Below are 22500 nucleotides of genomic sequence, written 5' to 3'. Positions count from 1 at the left end.
TCCGTTCGTATTCTCTTTCTTCCATCTGACTCTCCACCCTCTCCCTAACAATGGTTTCATAATGCGAACAGAGAGGTTTTTCTCCTGTTACACCTTTCAAAGCTTTTCACTGTCAATTTCCGTTTCATCGCTGAATGACCTTATAGGTCGCAGCGCGTGGCCTTTGGCCTACATTCAGCATTCTGTTCTATTCAGCCATCTTATATATATTCACCGTCATGATCCTCTGATCTGTGTTACCTTCGATTGGCTTTTGTCGCACATTCCAGATCCACACTGAAGCTGTGTTTTCTTTCGAACATCCTGCAGTATCCTGTTTCATTCGACCTGACGAATACGTGCTCAACCGTGGTGGAGATGTCGTTGCATCACTTGCTTGTCGATTACCTGTTTGAACGATCCATCTGTGTGTGTATGTGTTTTTGTTGCTCTCTCTATGTAATATGTATTTTTATATTTAGATTTCTTAAAAAAAAGTATTTGAAGATGGAGCTCATGGCTTTGTAGTGAGAAGCGTATCGAAAAAAGAGCAAAGAAATTGAGAAGTTAAAGAGGGCATTGTGGCTATTATAATTTCACATACACACACACGCACGTGTGTATATATATATATATATGTATATATATATATATTCTATATATATATATATATATATATATATATATCATATACATATATATATATATATATATATATATATATATATATATTATATATATATATGCGCGCGCACACACATATATATATAAATATATACGTATATATATATATATATATATATATATATATATATAATATATATATATATATATATATATATATATATATATATATATATATATAGTATATATACTTTCTATATCCCTGTCAGATAGCTGGCAGCGTGTTCTAAGGATTTATTCTCGGTTTCACCATAAAACATTCAAAACTTCGTTGAGTAAAAAAAAAAAAAAAAAAAAAAAAACGCATACATACGTGTTTATCATGTACCATATGAAAGTTTTATGACATATTTTAATTCATCAGTATCTTTACTATAATCGCGATATCTAGCTGAGTTTTTTTAAAGAGGAAAATCGAAAAACTAAATATTTACTTCAGTAATTCGATTTTCCTCTTAAAAAACTGAGCTAGATATCTCGATTATAGTTATGAATCTGATGAGTTAAAGTATGTTATAAAACTCTCATATTGTACATGATAACACCTATGTATGTGTGTGTGTTTTTTTTTTTTTTTATTTTGTGTAGTGAACGAAGTTGTATAGTCAGATAGTATATTATTATTATTATTATTATTATTATTATTATTATTATTATTATTATTATTATTATTATTATTATTATTATAGCTGTTTCAACGCCATTTCATTTATATAGAATCTTCTCAATACCTCTTATTAACTTTATCTCATCAGCATGTAGCTGATACATCATGTTTCCTAAGGACATATAAGATTTCAGTTGTCTCAGATTTATTTCCTCTAACGTGTCAAAATCAGAAAATGAACCCTATTCATATGAAACAAGCCCATACGAGCCTCTGACTTGAAATTCAACCTTCCGAAGAATAAGGAATTCATTAAGAAGAGGTTTGAGGCGGTGAAGGGAAATACAAAACGAAGAGATCCCGCTTGTTAATTGACAAAAAAATAAATTAATAAATTAACACATAGATAAAAATGTACTAAAATACAAGGAGAAGAATATTAGAGTAGTCCCAATTGCATGACTTTGATATTGCATTAGATATCACATCCAGAACTTTCCACCCGAATATAAGGCCCAGGAAAAGTGTGGAGTAAATACCTCGGACGAGAAATCGTGGAAAAGCTGGGATGGATCCCCTAAGACGCTCGGCATAGGGTGGTCCATTTCCCCCATCCCTTAGAAGGAATGGGGAGGGTTACTCTGCCTGGGCATTAAATGGATCCACTCGAATTGATGTCGCATATATTGACACGTCGTTAATTGTGTAAGATTTCTCTCTCTCTCTCTCTCTCTCTCTCTCTCTCTCTCTTTCTTTTAAGTAGAGGGACTAGCGTGAGATGAATACGGGCCCTGTACACGCTTACTTTCATACATACTACATACATACATGTAGAGAAATTATATATTTTTCCATGTTATTTTTATCATAGATTTTTTTTTTTTTTTGCACTTTCGTCAAAGTCTGGGTTACAGGTATATAAAATCGACAATTTCGTTAAGTTTGTGAACAGCCTTACCTCTTTTTCTGGGAAACTGATCTTCACAATATTTGATTTTATTTTATTCTTTTACAATATTTAGGTCTTTTCAGCTTAACACAATCGCATCAACATTTCCGATAAGATTTTGCACCAACCAGAATCCTCCACGGCGTCTGCCTCAGTCTACAACCCAATATTATTACCCCCCATCATTGAACAGGGCGGAGGTCATGTAAAATAATGTGGTATTTGCTGTCTGGAGATGTCACGTTTAACACCATCCCTTTTTCTACACTCCTCACAACGACAGAGAGAGAGAGAGAGAGAGAGAGAGAGAGAGTTTGTAATGTAATCCTGAATCTGACATCTTTAAAACTTAACTGAGTTCAAGTTCGCAAAGCAGCAGGAGAGAGAGAGAGAGAGAGAGAGAGAGAGAGAGATAGAGAGAGAGAGAGAGTTTTTTAATGTAATCTTGAATCCAACATCTACTTGAAAACGTACTAAACTGAGTTCAAGTTCACAAAGCAGAGAGAGAGAGAGAGAGAGAGAGAGAATACTAGGGGTCGTCCTTTTTTCATCATTGTGTTTTATCAGATTCTGGTCGTTAAAAATGTTCCCTGAATGGGACCCTTGGAGTGACCTGATGGATGGCTCCCCAAATGTGTTAAGACGTTCTTTATGGGAAAGGCCCGAACGGGCGGAAAGGTATAGGCTTACTACCTTCACTTACTCGGCCTTATGAGTCTAATCTTCTGTGCTGCGATTGTCTCGTAAGTTGTCGTACCAATTATTCTAGAAAGAGGTTCTTGTGCTATGCGTGTGAACGTTTGAGCGGTATCCGTACTGCGATGAGAAAGGTTGTTTCAAAGGAAGATGATTTTTGAATTTTATACATTTTCGTATATTTATGAAACTGAGTAATTTACCTTGAGAGAATGTAAAATGGGATTTCCCTATTGCTTCTGTGACCGTGTGTGTGTATATATATATATATATATATATATATATATATATATGTGTGTGTGTGTGTGTGTGTGTGTGTATATATATATATATATATATATATATATATATATATATATTTATATGCAATATCGTATATACATATATATATATATATATATATATATTATATAATATATATTCATTATAATCATCTTGAATTATTTGTAGATTTCAACATAACTGTGTGATTGTTGTAAAGGATATATTCAAAATCTAGTGCCAAGAGATTGTGAACACTTCCGTGGCTCTGTTAACATTCCCTTAGTTTTCTCAAAGTATGCTTCGGATTATTGTAGAGCTTTTGGTGTTTAGCACCTCTTGGTATATTCCATTTATTATTGTAGTGGTCATTAGCCACCTAATAATGCTAACCTAATGTAGCACCATCCTGCATACAGCATGCAACTTAGGATTGTGAACCGGAGTTTTGCTGAGTGGTAGTCTCATGTTATTTGTCTTCAGTCTACGCTTTTTGTTTTATTAGTGTTAGATACATATATACAAAAAAAAAAAAAAAGTCCTCTCGACTGGTCTGAACCCTTTTGTTGTAAGTCGAGTGTCATATCGAATTCTCGATCGTTTGTAGGTAGCTATCGCAAAGGTTTTGCTTCAGTATGTAGTACGGTTCGAAATACTGAAACTCGTACCTACTGAATAGCTACTGCAGTAATCATGTTACTCAGAATTTTCATGATCACTGATAAGTCTACACATCTTCATCTTCACGAACAATAACCATGATAGTGTAAAGAAGTTTTTGTGCGTAGCGTTTTATTGTTTTATTATTTATTCTATATATTTAAACTCGACATCCCACCGGTAGATAAGAAAGCCGTGCCGAAACAATTCTTTTGTTTTGTTTTTTAGTTGGTGCATTATTTTTTTCATGAAGAAGATTAAGACTATCTTCATTTTTAAGAATTAATGTTGTTGCTACGTGTACCAGTTCTCATATATTTTGTAGAATTACTTACTGAATATTAGTACGAGTGGCTTTGTCAATTATGGTACTTTTAAGTTTTTTTTTTTTTCATTACTTTTTGATTTCGGTGCGTCCTCTATTGACGTTTTTTGTAGCGTATTTCTAGCACGTAACCTGAGTCGTATTTGATTTCTCATATATAAGTACTGACTACGTGCCTTCGAAGATGGAAGAGACCCAGAACTAGGTACACATTGTGATGTCTGCTTGACCTTTTCGGGAAATGTTTCAGAGAAACATATGCCTAGAGATGCACCAGACAGAATTGGTCTCGGTTTTTAGACCATGTTTGGAAGCGATGATTCATCCGAGCTTTTTAGATCATGAGGAAAAAAAAAGAGCTTTAAGCCATATAAATATCTGATTATAGACTCACATATGGAAGAAATGACATCCCTCATAAACAAACTAAGAGTTTTAACTCGCTGGGAAAGATGGAATATCTCTCGACTTTACGGTTAGGACACAATCATTCACCGGCGCGGTTATTATATTTCATGGGTTTGGACTCCATAAGGACATAACGTGGCTCGTCCTGTCGACTTTCGAATATTAAATAAAGCAACATTAAAAATATGACCCACGCACACAATAGTTCACACTTAGAAAAACTCAGGGTGGAATCAGCGCCCATCTCCGTCATAGATCTCTGTTAGAACCATTGTCTCCCCATATGGGTATCCTGTGACACCAGGAACCTATTGTTGGTGTCCACTGAGTTTTGAGAACAATCAGCGTTTCTGTCTGCAAGAATGCTCATTTGTCACTTTGCGATATAAGTCTAGGACCTCCTTTCCACCCTACTCTGCCAGGGGGAGACTTGCTCTTATTTGGTGTGCCTTTTGTCGTCTGCCTGTGTCCGTCCCTTTATATATCGCCTCATTTTTCAGTGTTCACTCTTGTCACTAAATGTGAAAAGTACTAATTTTCCTATTACCAGCTGTCTTCTGTAGGCCTATTGGTCATTTCACATTTGTTTTCTACTTTTGTTAGACCTACATGATAGTAGCCCCTTTTCAGATGGAAGCGTGAGCGTAGTTTGGATCGGAATTAGATGGTTCATGGTGATTAGATTTCAGTGCATTAATGGTTTATCTCTCTCTCTCTCTCTCTCTCTCTCTCTCTCTCTCTCCTCTCTCTCTTTCCCTAATGTAAAACAAAATTGGGATTAGGGAACTGGTTAAGGAAATGCCATGTATATGTAAAGGTTGGTCTTTTTCCAGTTATTACTACTGCTATTGTACTTTTCTTACTGTCTATATTCGGGTATTCTTCATTTAATCCATTCCAGGGGTGTTAATTAGACTGAAATCTCTTGTGAGAGACGCTTTGGAACCAAAGAAATCAAGATTTAAATTTCTGTTACGGTTGATACCACTAGGTTTAGAGAGCGTCTGTTACGCAGAGAATATCAAGTCCTTTGGTTTAACTGGTAGTTTTAGTATTGAACTAATAACTTTACGAGCTGGGTTTGGTAAAATTTGAAGCAGACGTAAATTGAGGTTTCCTTTTAACGTATTCATTCATCTGTTGTTGAAGGTCTAGGCAACACCAACAGCCGGCAAAGAGCTCGAGCAGAGAAATTGGCTGCCAACAGACACGCCGAGTAGCTGCTGACGGGTGACTCTGTGGAGTCCTGCTTAAGAAGTTTCTCACTTTTCTTTACTCGGTCTTCCCTCCCAGGGACGCTACTCATGTTGACTGTTGACAAGTTGTTGCAAGGAGGAGCAACAATTGCAGGATTGGGGGTCCTGGTTATTTGCAATTTAGCAGCTACTATTTGTGGATTTCTTTGCTGGAAGTATTTCGTTAGTCTTTATTGTCCGTGAATTCTTGAAATTAACTTGCATCTTTGTTGCGAATCTGATTTTCTTGGGTTTTCCCATTTTTAACTTTGCTCTTTTATAGTCCTAGAAGAGTTCTTTTAACTTAGTGGTCTTTAAAAAAAAATACACGCACACTCGGTATACATACGAGTATGCCTACATAGCTCTGCCATCGTGCGTAGGTGTCTGTGCGAAGGCGTTCAGGTTTTCTGTACAGAGCGTTTATCATTAATCAGTGGTAGATTAATGTGACAGCGACTTGTTTTTGCTTCTAAAAACGCCCCCCTATTAGGGCAGCAGTTTCTGGAAGAACAAGAGGTCTATGTATTTGTTTCGTCTGAATGGATTTAACTCCAGAGAAGAGAAGACATGAGTCATGTTGCATTACGTTTGCCATGCAGCTGCCGATTCAAGAGTAATAGTACTAGTACTCATGTGCCGAAAGCTTATTATTCGTTTTGCCACCACGAGTACTTATAGAGGTAAAAACTGATCTAGTTGCTATGTGTATATGCGTGCGTGTGACTGTGTGTGTATGTGGACTTTGGCAAGTGGAAGCTAAGGTACAAAGGCCATGGTGCCGGAAACTCCATCCCAAATTATTTTCTGAAAACAGGTGTAGCATCTACCGGAACACTCCACATTTAATGGGAGGGGCGTATAAGGGATTCATATCTGATATGTATCTGAAAAACTTCATGTTTGTTTGTTTTTAATGTCCTCCTTTTCCCGCATCACCTAGATAGTTGTAAGTCGTCACATGTAGGAATTTTTTTCCCAAGGAATTTGGTGCGATCCAGGTCTACATCTCAATTCTATCCGGATGACTCGGACCACACTCTTCCTAGCTTTGCTTAAAACTAAGCTGTGTCCGTATCTCTACGTAGGTTCGTTTCTCTTAATTGGAAATTTAAAAATATTGGGTTTCCTGGTTTCACTTGAGACTCCTTCTCTGTGGGAGTAGTTGTTGTTGTTCTAGATTAAGCTGGCCTTATGCCAGCACGGGCTCTTGTTCATAGAGCAGCGCGTAGCTGTGGGGAGTAAGAGTACACAGCTGGCTCTGCAGTGTAAATATCTTAAGGTCTTGCTGTAATGTTTATGCTGCCATTATGTAAACATGTGATACCACGATACTGCGTATTATAGGGCAAATGAATATGCCTTTTGAACTATCGCCTATTTTTGCATTGATATATTTTGTTCCGCACTATGAAACATTTTATGTGGCTGCTTTGCCAAAGGGAGTTCCTTGTTGGACGAGTGGGTTTCGTGGACGCCTATACCGACTCGGTAGTCCAAGTTCGATTCCCAGCTCTGCCAACGAGAAATTCAGAGGAATTTATTTCTGGTGAAATAATGTGGTTCGGATCCCACAATAAGCTGTAGGCCCTGTTGCTAGGTGACCAATTGGTTCCTAGCCACGTAAAAATATCTAATCCTTCGGGCCAGCCCTAGGAGAGCTGTTAATCAGCTCAGTGGTCTGGTTAAACTAAGATATACTTTTTTGCTAAAGGGACGAGGTGCTTGCTACTTTGTTGTTTAAGATTATACCAGCCTTATGCTGGCACGGGCTCTTGCTCCTGGAGCATTGAACCAGCCTTATGCTGGCACGGGCTCTTGCTCCTAGAGCATTAAACCAGCCTTATGCTGGCACGGGCTCTTGCTCCTGGAGCATTAAACCAGCCTTATGCTGGCACGGGCTCTTGCTCCTGGAGCACCCCGTAAAACTGGATGATCGTCACTTAACTGGGTGTCGTTCTCCTAATGGGTCTCCTTCAGTTTCCTCCAATACAAAGTCGAGCAGCAGGATTCCACGCTGCTTTCATTTAAGGCGTGTCGAAGATTTAGGAGCTCAGATCCCAAATCTCAATTAGGAATGGGCGTAGGCTTCGTCTCTATAAGATTCTTATCGTCCGAAAGAAGACCATATAAATGATCGAAATTTAATCCCTTCCCACCTGAATGCTTTTTCGCTTCTCTCTCTTCTCTCTCTCTCTCTCTCTCTCTCTCCTCTCTCTCTCTCTCGTTATTGTTATTCTAAGCGAATTCTCAGATGTCTCTTTAAATGCTCTGTATTTTTTTCCTCTCTTAAAAGTTACAAGTATTTTTTTTCCTCTCTTAAAAGTGAAAAGTATTTTTTACCTCTCTTGAATGTGAAAAGTATATTTTACCTCTCTTAAAAGTGAAAAGCTTTTTTTTACATCTCTTAAAAGTGAAAAGTATTTTTTACCTCTCTTGAAAGTAACAAGTATTTTTTTCCTCTCTTAAAAATAACAAGTATTTTTTTCCTCTCTTAAAAGTAACAAGTATTTTTTTCCTCTTAAAAGTAACAAGTATTTTCTTCCTTTCTTAAAAGTAACAAGTATTTTTTTCCTCTCTTAAAAGTAACAAGTATTTTTTTCTCTTAAAAGTAAAAAGTATTTTTTTCCCTCTCTTAAAAGTAACAAGTATTTTTTCTCTCTTAAAAGTAACAAGTATTTTTTTCCTCTCTTAAAAGTAACAAGTATTTTTTTCTTCACTTAAAAGTGAAAAGTATTCTGCTTTAAAATCCAGCGTACTCTCTTCTTCTCGCTCTCTTTCTCTTCCCACACAACTGACCATCTGTGTCACTTGACCCTTTAATCGTTTTGATGCCCAATTGCCCTGCGGGAGGTAAAGGAATTATCTCTGCCGTATAAGGCCCCCTGGCTTTGTATTTCACCCGGGGTGTGTACGTCCGCTCGAGCCGATAAGGTAACGTCGCGAATTTTATCGAGAGCGTTATTGAAAATCGTGACGCTTTGGTGCCGTGAGAAAAATGGATGACCTCTCGTGGGTACTTTTATGGTAGACCTTATTTTTTTCATTGATTTTTATTTCCGAGTGGTGATGGAGTTGAGAGGTCTTCGCATGTCTTGACGATTTTCTTTTCTTTTCGTATTGCATCGGAGTTTATCGTCTCGTGCGTGCGTGTCAGAGAGATGGAAACTCGTCGTTGCTGTAAATTACGGGTTTATTTTGGTGAGGGACGCCATTTTTCTGGTTAGGGATTCCTATAATACATAAGGAACACCTGTCGATTTCATGAATAACTACTCCCGAAAAATTCGTTTTTATGAGGCCTCCGCTCTTACCTTTTTTTTTTTTTTTTTTTTTTTTTTTCAGAGGTTTATTTCGTGAGCGACGCCATTTTTTTGGTGAGGGACCCCTATAACACAGAAAAAATCGTTTGTATTAGGTCTCAGTTCTTAATTTTTTTTTTCTAAGGCAGGGTTTTCAATACCTAATGAGTTCAGTTCATTAATACACCAGACTTCTCGAAGAACTTCATCATGAAAATTTAGCACAACCGATTATGAACAACTTTATTAGACTTTGGCTGGATAAGTCTTAGGTCCCTATTTAAAAAAAATAAAAATAAAAACTTATGTAAACCTGTCTTTGGCGCGTATTTTGGAATTTTAACATTTTATTTCATTAATAAGTCGTCCTTTTTTTATTATGGTCGTATTTCTGGTTGTTTTTAATGAAAAAATATAATTGTTAATTAAAAAAGAAGTTGACCTTCACATTTCTCTAGATATTATTAAGTAACTGGTTGAATCTTTTTGTTTTAAAATATGACTTACTTCACCGGCCGGGCCAAGTGGGAGATTAAAGAAGTGTATGGATGGGAAACGTTAAAAACAAATATGAGAATATTTGTTTTTAAAAACAAACTCCAAAATATGTGAATGGGGAGACGGAACAAGTTAATAAGGAAGAGTGTTTATTTGTCCGAGATATAGGTATGCCGGTATGAGAGAGAGAGAGAGAGAGAGAGAGAGAGAGAGAGAGAGAGAGAGAGAGATGATTTTTGATTGAGATAGAGAGAAAGAGAGCGAATGAAGTATAATTTATATATATTTATTATATATATATAAAGATATAATGTATATATTAGATATTATATATAATAATATAAATGTATATTATATATAATATAATTATATATATAATCATATATTATATATATTCATATAATATATATATATTATCTATATATATATAAATATATATAGATATATATATAATATTATATATATATATATATTTATATATATATATATAATATAGGTACAGAGAGAGTTTTTTCATTGAGAGAAATTGAGAGGGATAGAGAGAGAGAGGGAGAGAGAGAACGCACAAATGAAGAATGATTTATTAATACTTAAGCATCGGAAAGCAAATAGGAGAGAAAAAAAAAAAAAAAAAAATCAAAGTATACAGAAAAGAGATCCGTCTGTAAATCCGCTCTTTTAAGGCTGTAAATCAAGACTCGGCCTTTGGCCGAGATGGAGCGAAAGAGCGGTTGCAGCATAATGAGATGAGCCCAGCTGATATGACCAGAGGTGTAATATGTAATCTGGTATTGGGGGCCTCTTCGGGGCGTCTATCTTGTGTAAATATACCGACCTCCTCAACAGGTGGCCATTGGAGATCGCGCGAGAGCCACACCACCGCCTCCACCTCCACCTCTTGTTTTGATTCTGCTCTCTCTCTCTCTCTCTCTCTCTCTCTCTCTCTCTCTCTCTCTCTCTCTCTCTTCCTATAATGTACACTCTCTCTCTCTATAGATATTCTTGCTCACCATGTTTTAACAGTGCCTCTCTCTCTCTCTCTCTCTCTCTCTCTCTCTCTCTCTCTCTCTCTCTTTAGAGCTTCTTGCTCCTCTCTCTCTCTCTCTTTAGAGCTTCTTGCTCCTCTCTCTCTCTCTAGAGCTTCTTGATCCTCTCTCTCTCTCTCTCTCTCTCTCTCTCCTTTAGAGTCTTGCTCTCTCTCTCTTTCTCTTTAGCTTCTTTCTCCTCTCTCTCTCTTTAGATCTTCTTGCTCCTCTCTCTCTCTTCTTCTTTGCTTTTCTCCTCTCTCTCTCTCCTCGTCTCTCTCTCTTTGAGCTTCTTTTCTCCTCTCTCTCTCTATCTCTCTTTAGAGCTTCTTGCTCCTCTCTCTCTCTCTTTAGAGCTTCTTGCTCCTCTCTCTCTCTCTCTCTTTAGAGCTTCTTGCTCCTCTCTCTCTCTCTCTCTCTCTCTCTCTCTCTCTCTCATCCTCTTGGTATCCATCCTCCTCGTATGCCATTGCCACTTCTACCACCTTCCCTCCCCTTCCACGTGATTCCTTCATTACTGTTTTATATCGTTATATTATATCTTCCGCTTTCATCTCTCATCGTCTGCGATTTTTTATTAACAAGGTCTCAGTTTCAGTTATTATGTTTAGTGTGATTGATGGTACTGTTGTGGTGGTGGTATTATTATTATTATTATTATTATTATTATTATTATTATTATTATTATTATTATTATTATTATTATTATTTGGCGTCTTAAAGTTTTATATTTTCAGTGTTATTTGAGCCGAACCATCAATACGATTATCACATTAGTATAACGTACAAGATTAGTGTTCTGACCAATTTTAGGTTTTCCATTCCACCTCGAGAATACTTTAGCAAAACAATACATTTCGTGGCAGCAATTTTTACTGATTACGAGTTCTTATCACATTAATCCTATCCGCTGCGGTTAAAAAGGCGTCTCTTCTCTTCCTTCCCGACGGCGACGCCGATGACCTTTGTCGTTTTGACGTCAGTCATATTTTTTTCAAATCATCCAATCAGTCAGTCCTTCCCACTGCGAAGGTGATGGATTGGCGTAATGAAAAAATAAGCTGTCGCTTCAGTGTTGATGGTGAGATATGGGTTTAACTCTTGTACCTGGAGGATAGAAAATAAGTTCTTCTCCAGCAAGGAAGTGTTGCTTTACTTTCTCACCCTGGACATTTGTATATTTTCCTCTGCGACTGAATTCCGAAGGGGGAACACTGTTGACATTACCTTAAGGTTCTTTGCAGCATCCCTTCGCCCCCTAGCTGTAACCCCTTTCATCCCCTTTTACTGTACCTCCGTTCACATTCTATTTCATACATTTTACTGACCGCCCTCTCGTAACAATTGATTCATAGTGCAACTGTGAGGTTTTACTCCCATTACGCCTGTCAACCCTTTCACTGTCAATTTCAGTTTCAGCGCTGAATGACCTTAGCTGCCCCAGTGCTTGGCATGTATGCCAAAAGTCTATAAATTAATCAGTCAACCCTAGCTGCAACCCCTTTCACCCCTTTTGCTGTACCTTCGTTCATATTCTCTCTCGTCCATTTTACTTCCCATTGTCTCCTTCAGTTGTTTCATAGTGGATCTGCGAGGTTTTCTTCCTGTTACGCCTTTAAAGCCTTTTGACTCTCAATTTGCCTGAAAGCGCTGTAAGACCTCATAGGACCTAGCGCTTGGCCGTCGGCCCAAATTTCATATCCAGTTCCTTTCTTCCACTGAAGTATATCTTACTTTATTTGACATTACACATTTATTGTTACGACTTATCTTCTTCCTGTAGAATTCGATTACGTTGTAATACTCTGGTTTACTTGTAGAGTTAACAGAAATTATAAAAATGCAGTAGTTCACGTTGAGGTTGTCATATTAGATATGTTTGTTTATCCCATAGCCTGCTTATATCTTACTTAGAGCAGTTTCAAAGATACTGTGGAATTTATGAACTCAAGGGTCAACCTTCACTCTCAACCTTCACTCTCGGAATGTTGGTTGTGAACATTGTGTACGACTGGTGAGAGAATGCTTACGAGTGATCATAAAAGTGCACTAAATGCTAAATTTATGATTTTAAACTTGTGCTACCTGATTTTCTTCCATCTGCCCTATTTCCAGAAGTATGAAATGGCATTAAAATTAAAATTGATTTTTCTTTCCTTTACAAATTATTCACAAAAACTTTCATTGCATTGATCTAGCTTGATTTGGGCATACATATCTGTTTGTACAGATATGTTTTACTTTTGTTTTTCCTGGCTGGGGATCTACTAATTCTACAGGAACAATTTGGGTAGGAACTATAGTTCTTAATTGCACGGCTGCCGTTCATTACATCGCAGTAATTGGAACATACCTGGGACTTTTAGATAAGTCAGAGGTCTCAAAATTACCGGGAAAGAATTATTACTCAATCGCTCTCGCTATATATATATATATATATATATATATATATATATATATATATATATATTTATATATATATATACATATATATATATATATATATATATATATACATATATATATATATATATATATGATGTATCTCTCTCTCTCTCTCTCTCTCTCATCTCTCTCTCTCTCTCTCTCTCTCTATATATATATATATATATATATATATATATATATATATATATATATATATAGATATATATATATATATATATATATATATATATATATATCTATATATATATATACATACACATATATAAATTCGCATAACATCCACAGACTTTTCATTTCCATAAGAAAGATACCGATTGGAAAAAAAAAACGGAGACCTTGATTGTCACGAACAGTCCATATATCTTATCCCCATATCTTACGTATAGGTTTCGATAATTGTTCGTTCCACTCAGCGGAGAAGATACGAAGCATTGAGATGCAAATTTCTAAGAGGCCATTACGAAAATCACTATAAGAAAATGCCCTTTGGAGATGGTTTATGGATGCTGAGACCGAGTCAATATATTTAGGGCGTAATTGCTACGGAATGTAATCTCGGAATTTGTATATGGAGCGGGAAGAAATTGAAGGTGGTAACGTATGGTGTGGAGATCTGATCTCGAAAAGGAAGTGGCCATCGGCTGCTTCTTTTGCTCTCCAGACGAGAGAGAGAGAGAGAGAGAGAGAGAGAGAGAGAGAGAGAGAGAGAGAGAGAGAGAGAGAGAGAGAGACGCGTTGCCAGCTTATGCTTATACGCGAACGCAATAAAGTTTATGAGCAAGGAGAACAGAAATACTTATGCTGAGTATTGGCCAAAAACGACTCTTCCTCCTTACTTCTTTGTTTCTCGCTTTTCTTTAGTGCCGTTTGTAATGTTTATTGAGAATCCTTCATTGGAAAAGGAAGTGTAAAAAGAGATAAAACAGATAGAAGACGAACAGTAAAACTATAGAAATAGAGGCGAGTACTTGAAAAATCCAATAGGTTTGAAAATACTCAAAGTGAAGTTGTTATAATTTTTATAATTTTTGCACAGCTGATTATTATATTCACTCCAAAAGAGGTCTAAACCACAAGCATCATATCATAACAGACCAAATCCAATAATTTGGTTGTTATTAATTGAATTTATCGTTGCTTTTATATGAAATATCTAAAATTCTCATAAGTAAACTTGAACCGCCTGTGTAGGTAATGACACTCCTGAATTTCGGGAAGTTTTTCGTTTATGGGTTTCATTCTTGGTTCAGCAGTTACAGAAATAAAGTGGCAATGGCCGTCTTTTGTTTTTTCTTGGGAGGCAGTTTCTACCAGGGGAAACCCGGTTACTTCCTAAATCAAAGTTTTACCTGATACCTGAAAGAAAAAAATAATTTGGTTATGTGAAGTCCTTAGTTCAGCAGGCGAATAGCAATGTATTTGGCGAATAAGGGATGTGTTCACATCATTTAACTAGCGCCTCAGTGGCGTGACAAGTATGGTCTTGGCCTGCCACCTCGGTGGCCGCGAGTTCGATTCTCGGAGCATTCCACTGATGAGTTAGAGATGTGTATTTCTGATGATAGAAGTTCACTCTCGACCTGGTTCGGAAGTCACGTAAAGCCGTTGGTCCTGTTGCTGAATAACTACTACCATTGGTTCCATGCAACGTAACAACTCCATACAAACAAACATCATTTAACTATACGGCTGTTGAGGTCAGCGCTTTTCCTTTAATTTCAAACAGCAGGAGACAAGATTGCTCTGTAGAGAACGAAATATATGAGAAAGTATATCTTAGTTCAACCAGACCACTGAGCTGATTAACAGCTCTCCTAGGGCTGGCCCGAAGGATTAGATATTTATACGTGGCTAGGATCCAACTGGTCACCTAGCAACGGGATCTACAGGTAATTGTGGGATCCGAACCACATTATATCGAAAAATGAACTTCTGATCATCAGAAACGAATTCCTCCGATTCCACGTTGGCAGAGCTGGGAATCGAACCTCGGACTACCAAACCGGTAGACGAAGACGTCAACCACTCACCCAACGAGGGACTACGAATTATATGAAACCAGCCTCCAATATGTAGAGACAGTCTGAGGTCTAATCTTGACCTTTGACGTTTAGGTCACCTCTTGTACTCCATCAATTCCAGTTAATTCTATTAATTCGATATAAATATCGGGACCTTGACTTTCACCTTAACCTATGACCGGTGAAGGTCAGCATAGCTAGGATGAAATTTTTGTATTGCGTCCATTGTAAGAAGCGGTCAAATCAGTTTTCCCAAAGGTATATTCTTATAAAACCGACATGTTCCACCAACACACGCAGACTCCTCCTAATTTTTTTTTTTTTTTTTTTTTTTTTTTTTAGATACGTCCTATTTTGTCGAGAGAGGTAATAGAAATTTGCCCAAAGAATGTGCACACACAGACACAGACACAGACACACACACATATATATATATATATATATATATATATATATATATATATATATATATATATCATATATACATATATTTATATATATATATATATATATCTATATATATATATATATATATATATATATATATATATATATATATATATATGAGATTGAGGTACATTGTAATAATGATAATAAATTTTATTTTCGGCTAAAGGCTTTTCATACACATGAAAAATACAAAGTATAGACAATAACATACACAATCTAGATACATGAGATAACACGATAAAAATCATTTATTGGCAATATCCGCACAGTTGCTGAAGTAGTGAAAAAAATATTAATCACAATAATGGTAATAACAGTTAAAGAAGAAAAATTTATGAATAAAGCGTAACTTCTTTAATAACTTTAAAAGAGTGCAAATAATACCATTCTTTCGAATTATAAAGATTTTTAAATTTTTTATTTTTTATTTTTCAATATCTTATTTTAGGTACCAGGAAATATATGTAATGCGTTGAATATTGGAACGAAATATGTTGTCTGTTATATTTGTAATTAGGAGTGTTAGAGCCATAGAAAACAAAAAGTTGTCGTAAATACACACGATAGATTTAAATATATTCGTTTTTGTTTGGGTACGAAAGGAATGAATAATGTGAGCAGTATATAGTATATTTTTCACATTAGTTTTATTCGTTGTTTTTGTAGCTTTCGTTATTACCTTCACTTGAGTATTCTATTTTTTATTCCATAATTTATTAATAATAGGAGCCATTGCTGAGCATTACGGACAATGAAAATAAAAAATAAAAATAGAAATAAAAATAAAACTAACGCGTAAGTGGCTTGGTACGGTTTTGCGAGCGAAGCCGTTCATGGCCTAAGAGAAGAGTTGACTGAATAACATGAGACAGACCGTCACAGAGAAGCTCAGTTGGCTGGTGGCAGCGGATGAGTGAGGTCGTAGTGTAGCGTCCCTCTCAAGAAACCTAAAAAGGCCAGGCCGCTAAGATCCTCTCTCCTCTCTTCTGTGCCTTATGCTTGTGCCTTGTGCTTGCTTTTCAGTAGTCCTTCAGGATCTTATTCGGAGGGGTGCCATTGTTCACTAGATCTTTTAAGAATTTCGTCACACAATCACTTAAAAAAGTCACTTGAATGAAGTTGGTGATAAGTAAAAAGCAAATTGATTGTTGATTCAAAGTTTCTATAGAGACCGTGTTCCACCTGAGTTGTCGGTCGCTTTTGATGTTCGGTCCACGGAGATTATGCTGGTAGTTTTTGCTGCTATTTTATTATTCAAAAAATACGGGGAATAAACTGTTACACTTCTCAGCCAGTAAGTTAAATAGCCTCGTGCCCAGGACTGTCTCAAGTACCCCGATAAAAACAACGCATTACTTGTGTCCCCTCGAAACGAAAATTCGGTTAATTATCTGATTTGAAACTCGATGGAAATATTGGTATATTCGGTATGAGAAGGGATATGTCACCATGTCCCAGCAAACACTGAATTAAAAATTAGCGACAGATTATTTTATATATGCCGTTTTAACACTGAAGGAAGAGCGAGAATTCTAAAAGAGAGAATTCTATTCCGCGTGAGAATCCGCTTTGCAGTGAATTAGTGTGTGCCTGTTGGTGTGCGTCAGTGCTTTCTTGGGCGTAAGAAGGGCGTGGTGGTGGTGGGTTTGCAGCCATGTTGATGTGGTTGGTGCACAAGGCATGGGCGGTGGTAGTGACCCAAGTGTGGTTGTATCTCCTTCAGGGCGCCCTCCAAGAGCTCAAGATATACAACACCCCCGACCTGGCCAAGGTGCAGTGCGACAATAACTTTGCGGTGAGTATTCAATTTAAAGTTTTTTTTAATCTATTAATAAAAAAACAATTCCCATAAACGTTTGTGTTGCTGTAAAAAAAAATCACGTAACGTTGCAGATTTCAGGTGAGTAAACGTTTATGAGGATTTATTATTGATGAAAACCATGCTCGCTTTAATTTGCAGTTTGTATGTAGATGCAATTTTCAAACGATTCTGCTATTTTTTATTTTATTTATTTAATCCATGAATTGAAATAAATTTTCATTTACGAAAATGTCACTCAAAGCTGCGATTCATCAGTAATTAAGCTTTTATTATGATGTTGCACGAAACGAATTACTTGAAAGGACAATTCTGCAGAACTAAAATGTTTTGGTGTTTAAAAAATTGTCAACAGTCATCACTAAGCAATACAGTTTTTCGTAAACAAACGTGTACATTTAAAAAATGGAAAGGTTCCCACTTAGAATTACAATTTTAAAGCTACTAAACATTTATGAATGTAAAAATTTTAAGTCATTTTCATTTTAAATTGCAAGTGATGATTGATTGAACGACTACGGTTTTTCAAACACTTAAAGGATTCTCGCATGACATTGCAAATTTCCATGGATAGGTGTTTTTCAAAATGTAAAAATCTTCCCTTAAAATTTCATTGTCGCAGTTTTGTTCCTACTTCCAGGATGTTTTTTCAAAAAAAAAAAAAAAAATAAATAAATAAATAATAATTAGCCAGGACGATATTGTTGGTAATTTGTTATTTTCAAGTTGGGTAGCCCACCTGTTGAATGTATGTGTCTTTTTTGTAACGATTTGATTTTTGTATTTATATAATTTTTCAAGACCCTTTCCTTGAATTTTTCGAAATGTTACTGATTAAATTCAGCACGGTTGTCACTCATATTTATAATGATTCTCTCTCTCTCTCTCTCTCTCTCTCTCTCTCGTCTCTCTCTCTCTCTCTCTCCTCTCTCTCTCTCTCTCTAACCCATGGCTACCATTTCATGTATGCATGAATTATCATTATTATTCTCAGCAATTTCATAAGTGGAGCTATTATATGTTTCATTATTTTATATCTAAATGTATCTTGCACTGTTTCTATTGTATGTGCAATGGTAAACTGTGATACTAACACTATTTATTATGTATATATATATATATATATATATATATATATATATATATATGTATATATATATAAATTTATTTATTTATAGTGTTAGTATCACAGTTTATCATAACAGATACAAGATACATATAGATATAAAATAAAGAAAGATTTAAAAGCTACACTTATAAAATTACTAAGAAATAATAATATTTCATGCATACATGAAACGGTAGCCATGGTTTAGGATTAAACAAACGTTATTTGCGTTATTCGAAATGAGAGAGTAATGCAACTATAACGTCATTGCTGGACCCCTGTATTACACCTCCTCGTCGGCCGGAGTCCGTTGTGAGCTGCAACGATCCTTTTGATCTTGCAACAGCATAAGATTAAGTTCCATTGCAAGTTACATTCAATACCCTATCCCTTTCTGATGTGAACCCCCACCCCATGGCGAACAATGAACGACCGCTATAAATATATCCTTGTTTATGGGTCAGCTTTTTTTTTTTATGTTTTAAGGAAAGGTCCATCTTTTATAGGTTCGTTTAAATTTTTCTTGTGTTGAGGTATTGGAAATCACGAATTTACTATTATTATTATATTATTATTATTATTATTATTATTATTATTATTATTATTATTATTATTATTATTATTATTATTATTATTATTACCGTCAACGTTGCCTTTGAACTTTGAACTTGTTTTTATGACTTTGGTTAGCTAGGTCATTTAAGTTTTCTTGTTAGATGTTATACATTATCGATAATATTTTTAATTACTGTTAGAGTTATCAACCTCTCAAAAATTTTCATCAGTATTTCAAAGCATTTTAAAAATTGTATTAGCAGAATACAAGGTGTCCATAAAGTCAAGGTACCATTATAAGTATGTATTGCTTGTAATGCTACTGGGACTTTATGGACACCCTGTAGATTGTTCAAAAAAATGATCCTCATTATAAATAGATTTACGTAGGAGGCGATAAAATAAAAATACCAATTTCATTATTTCATTATTTACCCTTTTCTATCAGAAGTAACCAGGGGGAACCTGGATAAGAATTGCATTTGCATTGAAAGGTGTTCGTTTCCGGCGTCTTTGAACGAGGAATTTGCCTTGCAATTATATGTTTTCTTAAACTCGGATATTGGGTGAAATTGCAGTTGTTTAGTCGTGAATGGCATAATTTAGAATCATTGTACCTAAACGACAAGTGCCTTCGTCATGTCAGACTCCCTAGCCATCTGAGACGAATAGGGATGGTTTAGCAACCCATCCCTTCCCTATTTTTGTATATATGTGTATGCAAACACTTCATACACCCCATTATATTATATATATATATATATATATATATATATATATATATACATATACATGTGTGTCTTTGTATATGCATATTGTACTTATATGGATTCCCATGCTACAAATTTGCGTTGTTTGAATATAACCCACCAAAATTCAAATGTATATATGCATTAATGTATATATATATGCATATATATAATATATATATATATATATAATATATATATATAGATATATGTGTGTGTGTGTGTATATATATATGTATATATATATTATATATATATAATGTGTTTATATCTATTTGTATGCATTTATACATAATAATGTGGGTTGTCTGTCAATGTTTTTACGCTTACATGCGAACGGTCGTTTCATGTTGATAGAAACCTGCTTAAAAAAAAAAAAAAAAAAAAAAAAAAACTGTTAGGCTGGTTACTTTCATGAAGGATGGTAAATTAGTCCGTTACTCAAACAGGACCGGTTTGATGACGACCATTTCTTGTCTACGGGTGCTTATGGAGGAGGGTCGAGCTCGGAAACGTTAAATTCAATCTTCAGAGATGATTTAGTTTCGATCGAGTTATCTAGGTATACTGTACCTCTGTATTTAAAAAAAAAAATAAAATAAAATAGCTTTCTTTGATAAAACAAAAAGGATTAGAGGTTAAAGATGTACTTTCAAATGATTTAGTATGAATTACAATTTAGTGAATGAAATTAAAGGCTTTTTTCTTAAATATCAAGCTACAACGTATGTTATTCATGAAAAAAATTTAGCATAACGGAGATATTATTATTAAATTCTAATTTAGTAGATCATTCATAACCTTCCGAGATTAAAAAAAAAAAATCTACATTAGAACGACTATTTCATCCACGTTCTACATCTAATGAGACAAAATCGCTCTTAATGAACTTCCAAATAAGGTAAATAAAAAAGAAGTAATTTACTAACTTGACCAGGTTAATGTCCAATTATTTCCATTTGTTTACACTCGGCGGACACGCAAAGGTATTCTCTCTCTCTCTCTCTCTCTCTCTCTCTCTCTCTCTCTCTCTCTCTCTCTCTCTCTCTCTCTAGAGTAATTATTCTTTGGACCGTATATGGCATGGGGTGGCACTAACTGTAAAATGCCCAGGGTATCGGTATACCTGCTCCAAATTTTTTTAATCTTTTTCTATCGGACATCTCCGACATGTTTGTTTTACCTGCATATTTAACCCCCCCCCCCCCCCCACCCCGCCCACTCCTCTCTCTCTCTCTCTCTCTCTCTCTCTCTCTCTCTCTCTCTCTCTCTCTCAGCGTATGCCCGTAAAAACATAATATACAAAAGACTGTAAATATCATAAGGATAATACCAAAAAAAAAATCCCGGTCCCAGATAACGACTCCGAACTTTGCTGGGGTCACTATCTAGAAAAGATCCAATTTTTTATATCATTATTTGATTGTGAAGTTGGCCTGGTCATCGACAATAGAATTTTTTCAACTTGCTTCATTCACCCACTTTCGTTAAACAAGTGGTTTACGTGCCCCCCTACCGAATTGGTAGTCGCGAGTTCGACTCCCCGCTCTGCCAACGTGGAATCAGGGAAATTTATATCTGGTGATCAGAAATTCATTTCTCGATATAATGTGGTTCGGATCCCACAATCAGCTGTAAGTCCCGTTGCTTAGTAACCAATTGGTTCTTAGCCACATAGAAATAACTAATCCTTCGGGCCAGCCCTAGGAGAGCTGTTAAGCAGCTCAGTGGTGGGGGTAAACTACTTAACTTTAACTTAACCTACCAGCAAAAGCGGTGTTCAGTCGAAATTGTAATGTATAGCTTCACTATTTACGTGATTTGGTCGAACCAGCGAACGTCTTCATAAGCAGTCATCCTTTTTAATACCTTTTTTTTTTATTACGTGAATGTCGTGACATATGGTATTTTGTGGTAGGTTACAGGTATTTCTTGCTGGGCCTAATTTTATTTTGGAAATTTCGTTCTCTGCGGAAATAATTCGTAACTGAAATACTAGGTTAGAATCTTGGAAGGTCAGCAAGCCAGAAAAATGTTACAGAGTGGCGCCTCTGCCCTTAAAACATTCTTAAATCACTTACACGACAATTATAGATAATAGAATATTTCCTGCTATAGTAGATTCACATCACCCGTACATCTGATGTCTAGGCCAGTCCCTTACGACGCTCCCGATTGGCTGTTGATAAGCCAATGATAGGGCTGGAAATTCCCAGTCTCTCTCGGAAGTTCACATAGACAAGATGTAGGTTCCACCTCGCCCTAAGAATACTTTTAAAATACGTATCCCTCAGGAGAGGTGGAACATACATCCTGCTTATGTGAACTCTCTCGAGAGACTGAGTTTCCAGCCCTGTGATTGGCTTATCAACAGCCAGTCAGGGGCGTCGTAAGGGACTGGCCTATACATCAGATGCGCGGTTGATGTGAAGCTCCTATAACTAGAACCTTTTCTTACAAGAATTATATGTATTTATCCTGTGGTACCAATAAATTTTATATAGTTTAATTATAAGTATTAATGTTCCGGTGCGTGTCAAAGTTTTAAGGTATCACCAGATAATTTCTGAGGAGTTACAGACATTTAAGCTCTTTTTAGGTCACATAGCAATCGTCTGTTTAAAGATTATCAATCTTCGCTTTTTCAGGTGCCACTACGTTATCTATTGTTTAATAGATATTGGTATTAAACTAATATTAAACAATCGTTGTTAATTTAGA

At 35.9% G+C, this 22500-nt stretch overlaps 1 protein-coding gene across 1 annotated transcript in view; it reads left to right on the top strand.

Moving 5' to 3' along the window:
- Positions 1-22500, top strand: part of LOC135198714 (collagen alpha-1(XVIII) chain-like) — a 751537-nt gene that overhangs the window by 287346 nt on the left and 441691 nt on the right. Inside the window, exon 6 of the mRNA XM_064226569.1 lies at positions 17272-17343. Within this exon, the coding sequence (XP_064082639.1) occupies positions 17272-17343 (72 nt within the window). The remainder of the gene's footprint in view (positions 1-17271; positions 17344-22500) is intronic.

Source organism: Macrobrachium nipponense, chromosome 22, assembly GCF_015104395.2.
Source record: "Macrobrachium nipponense isolate FS-2020 chromosome 22, ASM1510439v2, whole genome shotgun sequence".
Lineage (NCBI taxonomy): Eukaryota > Metazoa > Arthropoda > Malacostraca > Decapoda > Palaemonidae > Macrobrachium > Macrobrachium nipponense.
The sequence above is the reverse complement of the archived record's forward strand: the minus strand, read 5'-3'. Positions and strand labels throughout refer to the sequence as shown.